The following is an 18,238-nucleotide window of genomic DNA, read 5'->3' on the forward strand; positions in this document are numbered from 1 at the left end:
GCACTGTTGCTCAGTTATCTCTGGATTCCGAATATGAACAATGACATCTTTTAGCAAATGAGGGTGGGGTCTTACATCCAGTAGTTATGGACATTGTACAGACAGTTTCTCTCCAAGTCTATTTTCAGTGAATGACAGTGTTTTCTCATTGCAGTTTGACCTGGTCCACCATTCAGTCATGTGATCTAGCTGTAGCTTTCAATCAACTGATGCCTGAGAAGAAACATTAGATTTCAAAACCTTCTGTATCCATCTTAAATACACCCAAAACCCCATTAACTCTTTCTCCTAGTTTCCTCCACTACTATGAGGAGGAGTTTCTAAATTTACTCAGCCCCCCACCCACTCCAAGTACTATGTGTGGAAGTGTGGAAACAAGTCCTCGGGGGCTGAAAGTCGTTTCCTCTAGGATGCTATAATTAGCTGGGTTTGTTGGGCTTGATTGCAGACAAAATTGTGTTCTCATGCACTGTCACCCGCTGAGACCACCACTTCTGAGCTTTTACACCCAGCTAGCGGCCGGTGGCTGCAGTCGTCTGTTATGGCCGCACATCCTGGCTGGCACAACAACCCAACAGGGTAGAAACAGCTGAGGAGTAATGTAGTGACATAACCCCTACACAAAAGTCACAGACACTGAGTCAGACTAGATTTACTGTGAACTGCAATTTAATTTATCAGGAATTTTGCCCAGAGCTTTGAAACACTAAACTTCTATTTTATAGACATGTTTTCAAGACTCTAAAAATTGTGGTTGTACATTCAGTGGTAATGTGTGCATCATGCATCATAATTACAATGTTGAAACACGGCGTTCAGAATATACTGTGAATGATCTCGATCCTAAAACTGGTTTTTAAATGTGCTCTTTGCTTTGTTTGTTTTCATAGTGACCCATACTGGCCTTGGCAGAGCTATTGTGGGCATTGTGAGCTGAATACACCTAAGAAAGTACCCAAGGTTGAAAGGGTATTGTTTATAGGGCACCCACCCACACACACACACACACACACACACACACACACACACACAAAATGACCAAGGCTGCGAAAGTATTGTTTTCTTTGTGTAAGACAAAGAGAAAGGAAGCAAGAGATGTATCATACACAGAGACAAACAGATTTTTCATGTTTTTGATGGAAAATCAGAGTGTGGAAGATTTTTCATGTCTAACTAATGCTTTTTCTTTTTTTTAAAGAATGCACAAGAGCAATTCATCTGTGAGTATGTTTATTTTATAAAACTACTTACATTTATTGCAGGTTTAGCCAATACAATACATTTTTAATAAAATACTGTAAGTCATATGAATGAAAGAACTGTACAAATGTGACTCAGAAAACATTGTTCTCAGTGATCAGAGAGAACTAAACCTTGCTGGGCTTTCAGTGTGCCAACACAATATAAAACAGAGAGAGGGAATAAAAAAGAAAGAAAGACAGAAAGAAAACATTTGCTGATTCAATTTATCTAAAAATTCCAGATGCCATTTCCTGCAATAGAGGAAGCGGGTGGCTTCGGGTCTCAGGAAGTAGGCATTCTCTCATGTCTCGGCTCCACAGACCTTCACATGCTGTGTAAACATGATAGCATTCCTCCGGCTGAAACTTATACACTTATCATACCACCTTCATGTTTTCCCAGCTGATTTATTAAGTTAAAAAATATCTTAACATCACAGTGAACAGAGCTCTATTGCAATTGTTCCTAAACTGTGACACCTGTGGTAGGTAAACAAATACTGTACAGTGAAAAGACTCTGGGTTAAGGGTCAGTGGGACATTATCAGGGGTCAGACAGGTGGCGTACTATAACGGATCTCCACGTTGAACTTTTCAGGCGTCTTAGGCAGCGGAGGCTTCTTCAGCATGTTGTGCTTCATGATCATTTCCTCGTTAGCGTAGATCGGAGTGTCTGTGTCATCAGAGTGGTACCCTGACTGGTATCCGCTTGTCTGATTGGACGATTCCGAGGCCAGAGACTCTTTGCTCTTACAGCGCAGTAGCTGGCTGTGGAGAGAAAGCAGGATCTAGACATTTAGAATCACAAACCCTGAAAAATGTTAACTATGACAATTAGACTTACAGTAGAATATAAAGTAGTGGATGATTCCCCAGATAGCAGTTATATGAGTGACATTAGGTTTAATGTAGTGTGGCTTATATGCTGATACTCACCTAAAGTTGGGTGTAGTTGGCAGCTGATTCAAACCCTTCACCTCCTCTGGTGAAAAGCACACTCCACTGTCTGTGTGACCCTCCTATAAGAAAAAAACAATGTGAACAAATGAATGTTTAGCAATGAAAAATGAGGCTTTAATTAGCATCTTTAGTTTCCCTCTTATTCTTGTTTTGACTGTCTGGCACTCATCAGTTTGCCTTAAAGATTCGTGCAAAATATTAAAAGTAGTCTCTATAATTAGATTTTATAACATTATATTTTGTGACACTTTACTTTGAGCCCCCAGATTTAGGATTTATGCCAAATATAAACAGTGAATAAATGGTTTATAACACACTACAATGTAGTCGTAAGCAGATATAAGTGTTTATTAATGTATGTCAACAACTAACACCCTTCCCGTGGGCACCCATAAGTGGAGCTCCATTTATAAATAATAATAATTATCATTGATAATGAATGACAACGTAGTAATATAAAGTTGTAATAACATAAAACATGTTCTTATAGGAGAAGTTTCAAGTGTTGACAAATACTGCACATTAATAAACACTTCAAAATGTTCTTATATCTGCTTGTAACTACATTATAGTGTGTTATCCACCATTTATTAAATATTTGTATACTGTTTATAAATACTTAATAATAGGACTTGAAGATTTTATTGCTCCATAATGTCAGTTTTGCTTTATTTTATGAAAATGATTTATGTTTGCCACTTTATGGGTGAGAAACTTACTGTAAACTAATTTCTGACCATGTGTCACAAGTGGATGATTCAACTCCATCCCCAATTTCTAAAGGCTGTACTTTGTGGTGGTACTTTACTGAATTGCATTATATTCAGTTTGTTTCTATTTCATATAAATATAGGGCACATTTCAGAAATATGAAAATATTCATTTAAAAAAAGAAAGATCAAATCTGTGACGACAGCCATTTTATGACTGAGGGACACTGTTTGTTGATGGAGTGTATTCAGAGACACTCACCATGACACTACTGTGCTCCACAGGGATGTCCTCAAATGTCTTCACACTGAGGGGCCTGCTGCACCTTTCACTCTGTTGGGACACACTGCACACAGAAGATATGAAGAAGTCAATGAGTGAAGATTCAGCTGTGAGTACTTCAACATACTGAAGTGACAGTAGAGATTTAGACATAGATGCATTGTGCTGACCCGAGAGACGGTGCGTTGTCATAGTGAAGCTGAGCTTCTAGGAGTTCTCCACTCTGGGGCCTGTTGTAGGGGATCCTGGAGTCAGGGCTCACTGGAGGTCCTTCTGTTTCACTGCTTGGGGTCAGGGGAATGTAGTCCTTCCCATCCTGGAGAGCAAGAATGATATCACTTAAAATACACACTAGAACATTTTATTCCACTTTCTAATATTGCATATGAGTACAAATTATTTATTTTTTAATCTAAAATGTTGACTATTGTCTGTGATATTAATCACATTATATAATTACATTCTAGTAACTTTTCCAATGTAACTGTTTTTACCAGAATAACTTCGCAACACTCAGTGAAGGGATGTAAATTAGTTGCAATTAGCACCGCATGTATCATATAGGCAATAATTATAACACTAGCATGGTGAGAAAAAGTTTAGAGAATTTACATTGAAAAATCAGGTTGGGCCTTTGATCTAAATTGTATTATGGACTATTATGAAACTGTTACATCTGCCCTTTGTGCAACTAATTTTGTGCTGAATACAATATATTGAGTTGAATAATGAATCTAAATGGAAACTGTTAGTATTAGTGTTGATGCAAACAGACCTGTTGAGCACTGGCTTGTAGCAAGTTGCCCAAATGTTCAACCAGTTCAGCAAATGTCGGCCTGTCTGTGGGACGATCCAGCCAACAGTCCAACATGGTCTGGTATCTATAGACACAAATATTTGGATCCAAGTGAGACAGCGGATCAAGTTTTATTTCTGTGGTGTGTTTAAGTGCTTCATGTCAACTTTCCACTCACATCTCATTGGTGGCGTACTCTGGAGGTCTCATCCTGGTGCCTTCCTTAAGCCTCCTGCAGAAAGACTCATCGATGCAAACGCCCGGGTAGGGAGAAGCCCCTGCAGGAGAAATGACAGAGATTATGTTAGATGTATACAGTATTCATTATGTACCCAGTGTTGTGTGTACTAGTGATTACTACAAAGTTTACCCAAAGAAAAGATCTCCCAGAGGAGGACCCCGAAGGACCAAACATCACTTTGTGTAGTGTACACCCGGTCGAAGATGGTCTCAGGAGCCATCCACTTCAGAGGCAGACGAGCCTGTAGCAGTGACAATGTCAATTTAATGCTTCAGAGACCTTCATAGTACGATTTATTATCTATGGGCCAGGTAAGGGGACTCACATCTCCCTTGCGGACATAGTCAGGGTCTTTGTAGACATCTCTAGCAAGGCCAAAGTCGCAAATCTTCACCACATTGTTCTCTGAAAGCAGGATGTTCCTGGCTGCTAGATCCCTGTGGATACACTGCAGACAAACCAGAAAGAGAAGAATTCACATCCATGTGCACTAAAGAGCAATTATCAGCTAAAATTTGGATGCCTTCATGCAAACACACTGATATCTAAATCATTTGTTTTCACCTTGCGGGAGGACAGAAACTCCATGCCTTTGGCCACCTGGAAGCTGTAGCAGATCAGGTCCTCCATGGTCAGATGGTCTTGGTCTGAGCTCTCTGCAGTCACATGATGCATTTTACAATCATAAATGAACTGGGATTGACAATAGCAATGAGCCGAGTGAAAAAGTGAAAATGACTTCAGCACCTTCCTGAGTGTCGACACTGCTGCCCGAAGCCTTGTCTCCAGCTCTGGAGCAGACAGCCGTTCCTGTGCAGATGTCCAACTGGGCAATTTTCCCCAGACCCAAATCCCCTTCAGTCACATCCTCCTCGCCAGATGCCCACTTTTGGCTATCCACTCGCTTCCTCTGTTGAACACAGACATCAGTTCAGAAAATCAGTGGATGGAAGTTAGAATATAAAGGATTATAGTACTGTATATTCAGCATGCAGGTATTGTTTGTATAGATCAGAATAGCATCCACATACGACACAACGTGTGAGTCAGTACTAGAGTACGTTGCTGCGTAATGTCTGTGGTCTGTGGTGTGGCTGTGTGCAGTGGCCTGGATTTAGTGTAACCACTTCAGAGGCTGACTGCACTTTATTGTGCTGCATGTGGGTTACACATCATTTACCTTGTAGGGGCTGTACTCTCCACGCTTGCTTTTTAGGTAGCTGGAGAGGTTTCCATGTTTACAGTACTCCACAATCACCATCAGTGGCCCTGAGGAGAGAGCAAGCAGGTCAGGGATCAAAGTAAGAAGGATCAACAACTCATAACTATATGTTAGAGGATCACAGAGCACATCTAGAGGCTGATTTTTTTGTGAGGCACATTAGAGAGAAAGGTAAATAAATACCAGCTGTACCAAATAAAGACAGATAAGTTAGTTTTTGAAGACGATGTGTAATTAGGTCAGAGAACACTTGTTAAGTCCCATCATTTGCTCTCATAAAGAAGACAATTACTCAGGAATGCTGAATGCTGGGGACACAGAAGGGGGCAATGTGAGTGGGTCCTTCTTGATGTAAAGTGTAGGCGTGTGTTTTGTAGGATGACTCACCTCCAGGCTTCGTACAGGCTCCCAGCAGGTTAACAACATTGAGATGATGTCCAATATGGATGAGGATTTTCAGCTCTGACATCAAGGCACGGTACTCACTTGATGTGGCTCCCTCTGTCACACAAAGAGATGATATTTAACTCTGTGTGTTTGAAGATTTAAACTGTGTCTACTGTCTATATATATATGTGTGTGTGTGTGTGTGGGTAGAGAAGGAGAGGACAGATTACTAACCCTTAAGCATCTTGACCGCAACAGTGGTGCATGTGGTGGCTTTCTCGATGCCGAAGGCGGCCGCCTCTACAACCTGACCAAACGCTCCACGTCCCAGAGGTTCACCTTTGAACATTTGACATGAAGCTTCAACTCTGCTTTTTATACGCTCACACACAAATAATAACATCAGCGCTTGTTATCATTTTCTTAGAAGAAGTGCGCCTTCAACGACATGAGTATGTTTGATTTGATTTTCAATTTTGCTTATTTCTAAATAGCTTTTATGCTACATTTCAACACAAACTTCCTACATCCCCCTGAAAATTCCTGGTTCACAATGTAGTCAGTCTTCTTTCTTTCTTTTTATGTTTTTCTTTTCCCTTGATATTTTGTTTAATTTTTATTTAACACAAGACATGTTCTTGACATTTTGAGAAAAAAAACAATGTTACAAGTTGAGTCTAGGCCATTCATGCTAATGTCAGCCAGGGGCAGACCTAGGAGTTGACAAGATCCGGGGCTAAGCCCAGAGCACCCAGAGCTCTTGGATGGTTCAGATGTGCAGAATTACATTTTACTACTGCATAAATTAATAGTAGTAGTGACTTATTTCAGTCCTTATTAACATTTTTAACATTAATTTTCCGAATGCATAGGGAAAAAAATAACTAGGCACAAAATCAAAAGGGAAAAAAAATACTACACAACATTTCGTTTCTAATTGTATGACTCTTGACTCTTTTACAATTGTTGTAAACTCATTTAGATTCAGTCAGCAGCTGGTTCAAGTCACTGTTGACAAGCTGACATTGCCATTTTTACAGCAAGGATGCTAGCATGGTTGACGAATTATGTTTAAAATAATTCAGATTAAAAACCAAACAAACTGCAGTCAGTTTATTGTTAGCATCTATAATATAAATATAAACTTAATATAATTGTATCTCTTCTGGGGACATTCTCTTTGCTTCTTACCCCTTTCAATTCTCAAGGACCATTTTCATTACTCATTATCCCTCCTTGCTGCCTATTCTCTGGATTTCGTCAGTTTCGTGTCTCACCCATAAGCTTATACATCCATGGTCTCACCTAGCTTTAGTCTGTCCCGAGGGAACTCCCATTTATTGGCATCATAGGTGAGCCTTTCACACTGCTCGTCCATGGGCATGTCCTCTGAGTCCAGGATCATGGACAGGTAGCCCGTCTTCAGATCTCCACCATTTGGCTGAGAGATAACAGAGAGAGGCAAGCAGAGATGTAAGATGTGAATTAATGAGCCACTGTTTGTCAGCAGTTTTCTTGTGATTCTGTTGCCCCTCCAGTAAAAGGGGGCCCAATCAGTACTGAGAGTCTACGTGACTTATGGGAACAGAAAGCGGCCCTGTTGTTCCTGCATACAAAGGCGGGCTGCCACTGAGAGCCAGGCTAGTCACTTCTAATCAGTCATACACCCCCGCAGTGTGTGTGCTTGCGCATGTGGGTATGTTTTAGATCTAATTTTATTATTCATTATTGGCTCCCCTGTGTATAACTGGAGGGAAAATCCGAGGGAAGGAAAAGCATGGCAAAGGGAGGATGAGGATGAGGATGAGGATGAGGATGAGGATGAGGAAGTTCTTACTCTCTTTCTTCCACGGATGACAAAGACGATCAGTAGCCAGAAAAACATGGCGATGACCACTGACCCAATAGGAACAATCAGCTCCACATTGGTCTTTTCTTCTGCACCTAAAAGAAGCAGAGCAATATCATTTGCAGGAGTATTCACAAAAAATGCCTAATCTGACAAATTTGGGGCATATTCTCAAGGGAAAATGAGGAATGTCAAGTGTGATTTCAGTGACGTGCCTTGGCAGGGGGGCATAAAGTTCAGACAGGTTTGTCATTGTCTTTGGCATTTTCACATGTGTCTGTATGTGTCTGTGTTTGGGTTCGAGGAAGGAGACTGTAGGAATTTGGACTCTAAGCAAACTGATATTTTATCTAGTCATAACAAATGGTCAGGAGTCAGCACGAACAACTACTGCCAAAGACAACTTGGAAAAGGCCTATCAGACTAATAGTGGTGTGTAACAACATGCTGTAATGGACCGTCTCTCCCTCCAATTCCCTTCAGTTCTCTGCTGCTCTGTAAAACTCATACACAGAGAATTTCTTGTTTGCGGGTTTGTCGTCTACTATCCCTCATTAGCAGCGCTGGGAAGTGCTGTAACTGGGTCTACATTCTGCTGGCGGGGACCAGGTCACGTAGGCCCTTCTAGTTCTAGTTACCACATTTGTTTGTTTGTCGCTATGTTGGGGACAGAAAAGGGTGGACAGGAGAACAGGAGGTTGGAGTTGGGGCAGGGCTGGCCTCTCCCTTTGTCCTGCAGTCTCCTCATTGTTTTGGATTTAGAAACTCCCAGGAGGATGTGCGTTAACTGGGCCAACTTCCTGTCATGCGGAAGCATGAAGTTATTCTTGCTCAACATCTTTGATATCAAAAAGTACGTATGTGTGATGTGAACCACCGAAACCTTGAGGCCGGATATAAATACACAATCCTTGTGAGTATTGCCAAGCAGTTAAGATAAACTATTTTTTTCTTTATGATCAGGAAACAGGAAATATTACATCATTATACATTGCAATATTTCAGTTATAATTAGCATTATTTCAGGCAGGGGCTGACCTTCAGTAGTCAAAAAGGCCTGTGAGGTGTCACAACCACGGCTGTTACATGCAGTGCAGGTGTACAGACCACCGTCCTCCTTCTTCACTCGCTGAATCATCAAAACACGGTTTTCTTGGCTCAGAATCACACCTGAAAGCATTTCCAAATTGGTCTTTAATAGCTGTGGCAACTCATGAAGTCAGTCAGTTTTCACTGAAAAGCTGTGCATGCCTCACCTGAGCCCTCTACCACAGTGTGGTTGTTTTTGGTCCACACCACCGTTGGGTTTGGTGTCCCAGCAGCATCACAGTGGAGAGTCATCGTTGCACTCACGTTAACTTTTTGGTCGGTTATATTGTTAAGGATCCTCGCAGCCTCGAGACCTTAAGAGTATAGCACAGAATGTTGCACGATTCATTTCAAAGCCACTGAAAAACCTTAAAATGTCAGTTTCTGTTTATTTTGTTATACATGTTCTCTCTTAGAATAACATAAAAATCACCTATTAAATCATATATTATATAGTACATTCTTTGTGACTCCTTTATAAATATATTCTGCCTTGTTTCAAGATTGTGACTCTGGTCTTTTGAACACTTTTATCTGGAGTGTGAAAACAAGGTAACTGCAGTGCAAACACTCAAATTAATCCTACATTATACTTTACTTGAACAATTGAAAATATGACAATAAAGTGTCAAAAACATTTTTTTGATGCTCAAACTTGTATGTTGTATGTTGTACTTGATGTATGTCCTATACAATGAAATTATGGTTTTCCTTTTTGAATGATTGATTTGTAGGTCCAGAATGGTACAACATTATCAAAGATGTGGGTCAAAGGTCAGACACTGAATTTTCTGCTGTTTTACCTCTGAGAGAAAGACGGCGTATCAGACAGGTTCTCTCCCTAGTCTTGATGTTTTCCACCTGACAGGCATACAGACCCTCATCCTGGCGGGACACATTGGGCAGTGGCAGCTCCAGGGTCACGTTAGTACCCTGCACAGTGGAGAGCACGGCTTGCTGCAGGGGCCTCCGCTGCAGTGTCAAGGAGCGACAGGGCAGCACTGATGCGATGTGATCCGATTTCAACACACGGAACCACGCAAGGTTGCCATAGATCAGGTTGTCCGCCTTACACCGCAGGACCACATGGTCCTCCTCCAAAGGCTCATTGGATGGAGACACACTCAGCTCGAGGCCACCTAACGGGTGGACACACAAGCAAGAATGAGACCAGATATGATGGACACTGAAATGTTGACGTGATCACAGGAAGAGCCCACATAAAACAGAGAAATAGAAAAAGCACAGTGCTCACGTGTCACATGGAAAAAGATGACGCGTGAATCCTCTGACACTTTGTTGTGAGCCGTGCACCTGTAGAGGACCTGGGCCTTGGCTTTCTGAATCTTCAAAGAGCTCATAATTTTCTAGGGAAATGTATCATTTGTTAATAGTTATTATTACATGGGCTATCAAACAGCTCAAAAATAGTAAAAATGTAGTCTTATGGGGGCAGGGTGTCATCCCGAAGAATTTACCTTTTGGGAATGATCGATGTCCGTGAAAATCCGTTCTACAGTGTTTGGACCGGTGCCATTAGTGATATTTCTCCAATCTGTACAGCCTTCTAGCTGAGCCTCAGACTTCATCAGACCTGACCTGTTGGTCCCAAATAAACAGATACCAGGTGAAAAATAAAAAAAAAACATCTTGCTATGATACTTTTGTCAAATTTAGCACTGAAGTAGCAACAGTGTTACACTATTACACAAGATTCCCTCTGAGAACTTTCCAGTCATGCGTGTCTTTCAATTGTTTCCATTTCTAAAAATAGACTTTGTTTTTCTTCTTTTTTGTTTTGCTGTGTTTTGCAGTGCATTTTTAGATTAAACATATAATGCAAACTGCTTTCAGTCTAAAGTAAGAAAGCCTGAAAAACTGATATTTTGTAGAATACAGTATAAAATTGGGTTCATGAGAAAATGAGCAAGAAAGTTTACAAGATGTGACGCAGCTCTAGCAGGAAGAAGCTCTTTTTCGACAGAGAGCATGTTGGGAACAACAGGAAATGTAGTGCATGGCTGACTGAGGAAGTGCTCTGATGTGTAGACAGAAGATAAGGAACATGCTGATGGTCTTCTCTGGCCAGAGCAGCCACGCACCCCTCTTCCTTTCTATCAACAGTCAAACAAATCAGCGCATACCTGAGGAGGCTGTTGTGTAACCACCGTGACCTCCTGTACTGCACGGACAGAGCTACTATCTTACACAGCTGATCCACTGAGGCACATGGCGTGTAGTAAAAATATCTGATTGTCGAAAATTAGTAAACACATTCAGAGCCTGAATAATTGATGTCTAAAAATGGACATTGTGAAGAGCATGAATCACATCCGCTGATCTGCATCGGGTCAGAGTGCACTCTCATTGTCTCTCCTTTTGTTTTTGTCAACATCACGAAAGCTGCTATTGCTCTCCTAAATCAACAACCTGTTGACAATGAGTGACTGAGAAGCATGTGAACACTGTGTGCGTACACAGAAGTTCACCGTCTTCCTCTCTATTTCTCTATGTGTCTCTCTCACACACAAACTAAATGAAGGTGACTTACTGGAAGGCTGTCGGACAATCCTCTTTGGACATCCACTGCCACTCTATATTTGTTGGTATGGGAATTCCACGGACGGTGCACCTCAGGATGGGGCTGCTGCCATACGGGTATACATCAGTGTCCGGTGCCACCTCCTTCTCAATGATATGAGGAGGAACTGTAGGAGATGATGACAGGAATTATTACCACTGTCTCTAAAAGTGTCAGGCATTGTATGAAGGAAGAGAATGGAGAATACATGCCATTAACCAGCAGCTGTATGGTATGTCTCTGCTCCTCTCTAGTGATCCTATTGGTCAGGACCATTGTATAATTTCCTGCATCCGTTTCTACAAGTCCGCGGATGGTGAGAGAATCATTTTTCCCTTTGACTCTGTAGTAATCCTTCAGGAGTGGAAGGCCATTTTTTAACCTGGATAGACAGAAGAGAGTGACAAAATAAGCCATAACACACAGTATCTGGATTAAGAGTACCAACATCCACCATGAATGTGTCACAATGGATTTTTTCACATGTTGACAAAGCTACATAGTATACAGTATATCCATAGTTCTTCTACTATGAACATACCATCTAATGGTGGGCTCAGGATAGGCTGAGTACTTCACAGGCATGGTGGCAAATGTCAGATCTCCCACTGGCAACTCCCAAACCTTTGTGGATGGCTCCTGCAAATCAATGAAAGGCTTTTCTGGAAAGAAAAATCACAAAGTGCTGTTAGCGACACAAATCATCAGTATTTCAAGATTCAATACTTAATTGCCACTTCAACATAACCAAAAGGAATTTGCTTTGGGAAGTACAAATAAAATAAAAACATAACTTAACTATTCTGCGACATGAAAACAGCAGTAAAACACATAATGATCATGGTTAAACAAAGAGATTGCATTTAACGCTAAGTAAGGAATACATGTGAAAAATCAGCACCACAAATCAAATATATGTACTGATTTAGGGCCCAACAGTGATCACTCATTTATCTCACTCAACTTCAGATCTGCAACAGACACCAGGACTATTATAATCTTGCTTATCACCCTCATTTGGTTGTGCAAGTGTTGCTTGGATGGGATTGTTGGTTAAATTAATATTTATGTGTATAGTTAACTTAACCTCAATCTTTTAAGGGCGGGAAGATGGAGATATTTAATTTAGAAAGCAGGGGAAATGTGAGGATTCACAGAAGGGTATTATGATGGCATATATCGAAGAGATAATGCAGTCTGAACAAATACAGGAATATTCGTCAGGCATTCATGTTCATCCCACATAGCTTCTGATGTTACACAGGTGTTGTTTTTACTTCCTAGTCAATATTGAAGCCTGGCATCTTGTGCAACTTGACAGTAGATGGAAAACTGACAAACTGATTTTAGGAACAGTCTCAAAAGTTCAGTTGATTACCCTCACCACTGCATGCTCAGCCTCCTTATTCTTAAATGATGCAATATAACTCTATTAGTTATTATGACCCTTTTTTTTTGTCAGTGTCTTTCTCATTTTCATCATACACACTTCCAATCAACTGAATATCAAGTGGGCCTCCTCCCATTATATAGCTACATAATCTTTCATTTTAAAGGCCACTGTTAAGAAATACTGAGTATAAACATATAAATATAACCATGTTGTATAAATCAGAGGAGAAAAAAATGAGCATTCAAAATGAAGCAACCAGACAATGTCCATCAACTTCAGTATAGCCCACATCCCACCTCCAGCAAAAATCCAATTACAGATGTTTTTGTATCATTTAATGTTATTTTCAGTAAGTCACAAGTCTGAGGGCTCTCTAATTCCATACTGTGATTTAGTTTTATAGCATGAAACAGTTTATGGTTCTGAGCATCAAAACAGCTGCATGCAACATGACTTTTTTTTTAGTGCACTTACCATAAACTGTAAGATGCGCTGTCTTACTTTTCTCCATCTTCCCACTGGATGCAGTGCAGGTGTATTCTCCCCTGTGATCGATCGTCACATTCTCCACTATGAGCGTGTTGGACAGCTCCAGAGAAGCCCACAGCTTCTTCTTATGGGGTGTCGCGTGGGTCAGCCTTGAACCGTTTACCGAGGTCTGACAGAGAGAAAGAGAAACAGACAGATCCATAAGAAATGTATAATATATGTAGTGCATTTGTCTTTTATAACAGACAGTTAAAACACATTTAGACTATTAAAATAATTGTGTGAAAAAGGTTTTTGTTTTTGTTTTGTTTTTTAAAGCACATCTGGTCACCTTTGCACTTTGACCTGGTATAGAGATAATCTGAAGGATTCCTCAAAGCAGGAAGCAAGGATTATGTGCAAGGACAACAGGAAGTGAGATAGAGCACTTCTGGTAACTCAGCTGTGTGTCAAACAGGCTGATTGCAGTATCAGTGTGAAAGAACCTTGTTACAAGGTTCATTTAAAGCACACAAAAGCTTCTAATGTTACAGAGGGCAAACCAAAAAGCCTCGGGCACTGACCAGGGCCTGGCCAGAGTGCGTCCAGTTAAACTCGATGCCCACATTGAGCTCAGTGCTGGCAGTGCAGCTGAGCGTCAGTCGCTCCCCCACAGACAGCTTGACTTCTTTGGGGGTCAGTTCAAGACCATAGATCTTGTATCCTGCGGAAAAGGGAGGAAAGACACCACAGTCAGTCGCCGGCCTATTGTTCTCCTGAGACCACAGACTCTCTCTCTCTCTCTCTCTCTCTCTCTCTCTCTCTCTCTCTCTCTCTCTCTCTCTCTCTCTCTCTCTCTCTCTCTCTCTCTCTCTCTCTCTCACTCACTCAGGACTTATCAACACTATCTGTATAAATAAAGTTTGATATGCATTCAGAAGTAATGAAGTCATAAAATACACCTACATAAGTTTTCCCCAAAAATATGTGTTAAAAAATAAGTAAACAACAGACTGATTTTTCCAGCTTACCAACAACAGCGACAATGTAGAGAGAGGACTTGAACGTCTCATTCCCAATACGAGTCTGGCAGGACACGACGCCGGCGTAGCTGATCAGATAGCTGGGAATAGTGAAACCTGTCCTGGCGTCCCATACAGAATCCTTCCCATCGGGATGAAGCTCCTTATTTGGATACTTCTGACAGACACAGGAATTTTAAGTTTTTGAACAGAGAATTGGGAAAAAAAAGAAAAGAAGAAAAAAAAGACAATCAATACCAGCACATTCAACATTTGAGCAGTCTTATCTGGCAGTGTAGATAACATAACTTTTTAACAACACATTAGATAAAAGTTCAGCAAACTGATGTGTTGCTCTTGATATGGGAACTGATATCACTACTGAGGATGTATCTTTCTGTATGATAGATTGAAACCACATTAAACTGAAAGGCAACCATATCAACATGAAGGGTAGTTTTGTGATAATGATGATAATGATGATACTGATGTCATCATGGTTATCTCAGTTTGGGATTGGAGACAAAAGTAACAAAACAATCTATTAGAACAAGCCTCCTTTACAGAATGGGGCATGGAGTTTGAAAATCATAGGCATAGTAATGTCCACAGCCAGAAGGGTCAAATATAAAAAGCTGCATTTTGGGAAATGTAAGATCCAGTGCTTTGGAGTTTGATAGGTACAAAAAAATTATTATTATTTTTTTTAAATGTTTTGAATGTTAGTTAAATCTGCTCAGTGGCTCTCTCTTCTGATTGACTGTTTTCTGAGTGACGCACTACCAGGCCAACCACAAGTAACACACAGAGTGGAGAGGAGATGGGGGCAATGATGGGAGAAACACAGAGGGTAGCTGTGACATTACAACTTTACAGAAGTCTAAAAAGCTTGTTTAAAGTCACAGTTTCTGAATAGGGTCTGTGTGCATTAATCTGTGCACTGAATGATACAATCTTTATTTATATTCTGGGGCTCTAATCGAATATCTTTGCATGAATTACAGTATACTAGCTCTGTATGCAGATCCTCAGTTCAGCCTCTGTCTGAAAAAAGGCTGTTTTAGCACCTGTCTCTTTAAGTCATCCTCCCTCCCCAATGAGCCCAGTCTGTTCTGATTGGTTAGCTTCCAGAAGCTGCCCCCCAGTTGTCTAAACAGTAGTAGTAAGAATTAACTTCTGGAAATATAGACTTCTCAAAAACATCTGTAAATGTTCGATCCCGATTTCAAAATATGCGAGTGGATAACTTCAACAGCCTGTGTGGCAACATTAGCAAAAAAGACCACAGAACAGACATCTATTTGTGGGCATGTACAAGCATCAGATATCATTACAAGGAAGTAGAAGTAACTTTGCAAACAGAACTTTCTGACTTGAAGGTGCCATTTTTACATATGTTCACCTAAACTTTTAGAACTTTGACCATGTTTAACATATACGTCTGACATTATTAAATTACAGAAAATCACAAAAAGCATGTTACATCCTCTTTAACTTCAACTTGCTATTCTTCCATTAAAAATAGCTCCTAGCCGACAACACTTTGGATTTCATTGTGGCAGAAGAGGAAAGCAGAAAAAACTCTTCCTTACAGTGTGGAGCGTAACATTGAGATTTTCCACTGAGCCTCTGCACGGTATGACCACCCGCTCTCCTTCACGGATGAAGACCACCTCATATTCTTTATCAGATGGCACAAATGGCACCTTGTAATCTGAAATCAAATTGAATACATACATATTAAATATCAGTTAGAAGCAAGTAAAACTGTGGAATCAACACAACACAGACAGGCCTGAAACAGACAGGCCTGAAACAAACAGGCGGTCAGGGTGGCGCTAGCAAATCCCTGAATTATGATTGGTCACCTCATCATTTTTTGTACATTAGTGGATGTTTGAACAAACACATTGCATTACATGGAACACTGTGTAGAAGTTGAGGTGACTTTGTGCTACAGAAGACACAAAATACAACACCACACACAAAAGCAGCACATTACATCAACATAGTTAAATTTAAGAACACATCTATACTTTCAACTAACACAAAATATAACATAATGTAATCACACAAATCACACTATATTACATGACACAGCAACAATAAATACTTGATTAAGACTCAACCCTAACTTTCTACAATTCCTCATAGTAACTCCAAAAGGAAGTTAAAAAGAGTTATACCATGTACAAACACGTATGCAGATGCTGCAGTCTTGCCATCTTCAACTTTGAGGTCTCTGTAGTAGCACTGATACTGTCCAGTTTCATTGACAGTTGCGTTGGTGATCTGCAGTGTTTCGCAGAAGAGTCCTGATCCACTGCAGTCGCTCCTGGAGAAGCGAGTGCTTGTAGGAGGAGTTGACCATTTCAGGTGCTGGCGACCTCTGTTGGATCAGGACACACAATTATGGATGATCTGTTTCTGCACTGTGTGTGTATAGGTGAGTGGTTTAATTCATTGTATTCAGGTACATTTACAAACCTGCATGTAAGTTCCAAATTGTCAGATTTGTTCATCCTGTGGATTCCATTGATGTTCAGCACTGGTGGATCAGGCATGAACCTCAATCCAGTGGCTTAAAGTACCAACAAAACAAGTTAATTACTACAGAGATTGACAACAAACACAAACAGTGATGACATCAATTTGTATGGCCCTAACTAACAGCTTCATAATGGGGTCAGAGCGGGTCAGAGGTCATGTTACTAATGTTTCCAAAACTCACACAAACAGCACAGTCCTGGAATTTTTTTATTTTTTTTAAAACCCAAAAAACAACAAAAATAAATACAATTAAAAAGCACAAGATTCTCACAACAATAGAAACTGAAAGTCTCTAACATGTGATTTGTTTTGTAACTGGCTCTCTGGCTCCCAGGGCCATTTTTCCACTGCTGCAGAAAATGGTGGAACTGTGTCAAAACAGGAAGCTGGGGAAGATGGGCCGGGTCAGGCTCAATAGCCCAGCACAGTGTGGCCTAGGTGGGGTTCCTGTTTCTGAGGATACAGACTGCCTACCAACCTCCCTGTGAGGCCCTAACGCACATTTTTTATGGAAAAAGCCCAACATGTTGGTCTGATAAGTTAACTTACTGTAACTTAGTAACCCTTAAATTAAAAAGGCCCTCCTCGTTCATTAGTAAACACAAACTGACTTATGACTTATTGTAACAAATTCTTATTTGTCAAATAACCACGTTTTCTTCCTTTTCTCACAATGAATGCCTAAAAGAGGACAGAAATTAATTTACACTACAATACTTTTTCATTTTCTTCACATCACACAACTGCTAATTAAACCCAGCATGTGTTTCTGTTCTCACAGTCTAAACTGGCAACTACATTAAATTACGAAAAGAGAAATAAAAAAGTTTTTATCTCATATATTTTGGCTACTTTGGCAGCCTCTATTACAAAACTCATCAAAACTATTATTCATCTACAGTTTATGAATAGAAAGCGTTGTAAGTAATTAATTTATTCTCTTACCAGCAACACAACTGATTTCCAGAATAATGCCAAGAAGTGGAATGACGGAGACTCCCAGAGCCATCATCCGACAGAAGACATGGACAGAGTCCTCATGAACATCCAATGATAAAAAATAATCCTACACGCTTATTACTAATCCATTGACCTCTGATGCCTTATAGTCCACTCTGGTAAAAAATTTCAGTGCTGCAAACTCCTGAAAACGAGCACCAGTGGAGCCAGCAGTGGATAGTGATCAGCAGTGTGTCCCCATAGAGCTGGATCTGCTGCTGAGGATGGAGAGACGCGCTTCAGCTGAGCAGCCTGCAGGGGAGGAGCGTCTCTCTCTTTCTCTCTCTCTCTGACTGTAAGTAAAACTTGAACCACATGAGAGGAACCTCTTAGCGTGGAAAAAATCCTTCAGCTGGGCCAATAAAACTTCAGGTCTTCCACAACATATATCAAACAAAACAAATCAAGGAAACACTGAATCAGGCCCAGTTCAATGCAATCTTATTT

General features: G+C 40.6%; 1 protein-coding gene across 1 annotated transcript; it reads right to left on the bottom strand.

Annotated features, from left to right (window-relative positions):
* Positions 1-1,213: 1,213 nt before the first annotated feature.
* kdr (kinase insert domain receptor (a type III receptor tyrosine kinase)) lies at positions 1,214-17,982 on the bottom strand. The gene is made up of 30 exons (XM_053322132.1): positions 17,738-17,982; positions 16,730-16,823; positions 16,429-16,631; positions 15,835-15,956; positions 14,252-14,420; positions 13,805-13,944; positions 13,227-13,410; positions 11,901-12,021; positions 11,572-11,741; positions 11,330-11,486; positions 10,257-10,377; positions 10,034-10,145; positions 9,582-9,917; positions 8,946-9,092; positions 8,728-8,859; positions 7,678-7,784; positions 7,146-7,281; positions 6,075-6,179; positions 5,841-5,954; positions 5,412-5,500; positions 4,979-5,141; positions 4,796-4,887; positions 4,557-4,679; positions 4,361-4,472; positions 4,169-4,268; positions 3,970-4,075; positions 3,365-3,510; positions 3,174-3,258; positions 2,178-2,260; positions 1,214-2,009 (listed from the first exon to the last, which is right to left on the bottom strand). Exons 1-30 carry the CDS (start codon positions 17,802-17,804, stop codon positions 1,793-1,795), a joined length of 4,053 nt encoding a protein of 1,350 aa, XP_053178107.1. The 5' UTR covers positions 17,805-17,982; the 3' UTR covers positions 1,214-1,792.
* Between the last annotated feature and the right edge of the window lie 256 nt (positions 17,983-18,238).

The sequence above is a fragment of the Scomber japonicus genome, chromosome 7 (genome assembly GCF_027409825.1).
Source record: "Scomber japonicus isolate fScoJap1 chromosome 7, fScoJap1.pri, whole genome shotgun sequence".
In the NCBI taxonomy this organism is placed as follows: Eukaryota; Metazoa; Chordata; class Actinopteri; order Scombriformes; family Scombridae; genus Scomber; species Scomber japonicus.

Bases quoted from the DNA above. Each gene is read 5' to 3' on its own strand.
- kdr (XM_053322132.1), bottom strand. From the start codon at position 17,804: ATGATGGCTCTGGGAGTCTCCGTCATTCCACTTCTTGGCATTATTCTG. The intron at 4,473-4,556 runs GTGAGTCCCCTT...TCACTGCTACAG, and splicing joins ACTATGTCCGCAAGGGAGAT to GCTCGTCTGCCTCTGAAGTG. The intron at 2,010-2,177 runs GTGAGTATCAGC...TTCTCTCCACAG, and splicing joins CCAACTACACCCAACTTTAG to CCAGCTACTGCGCTGTAAGA.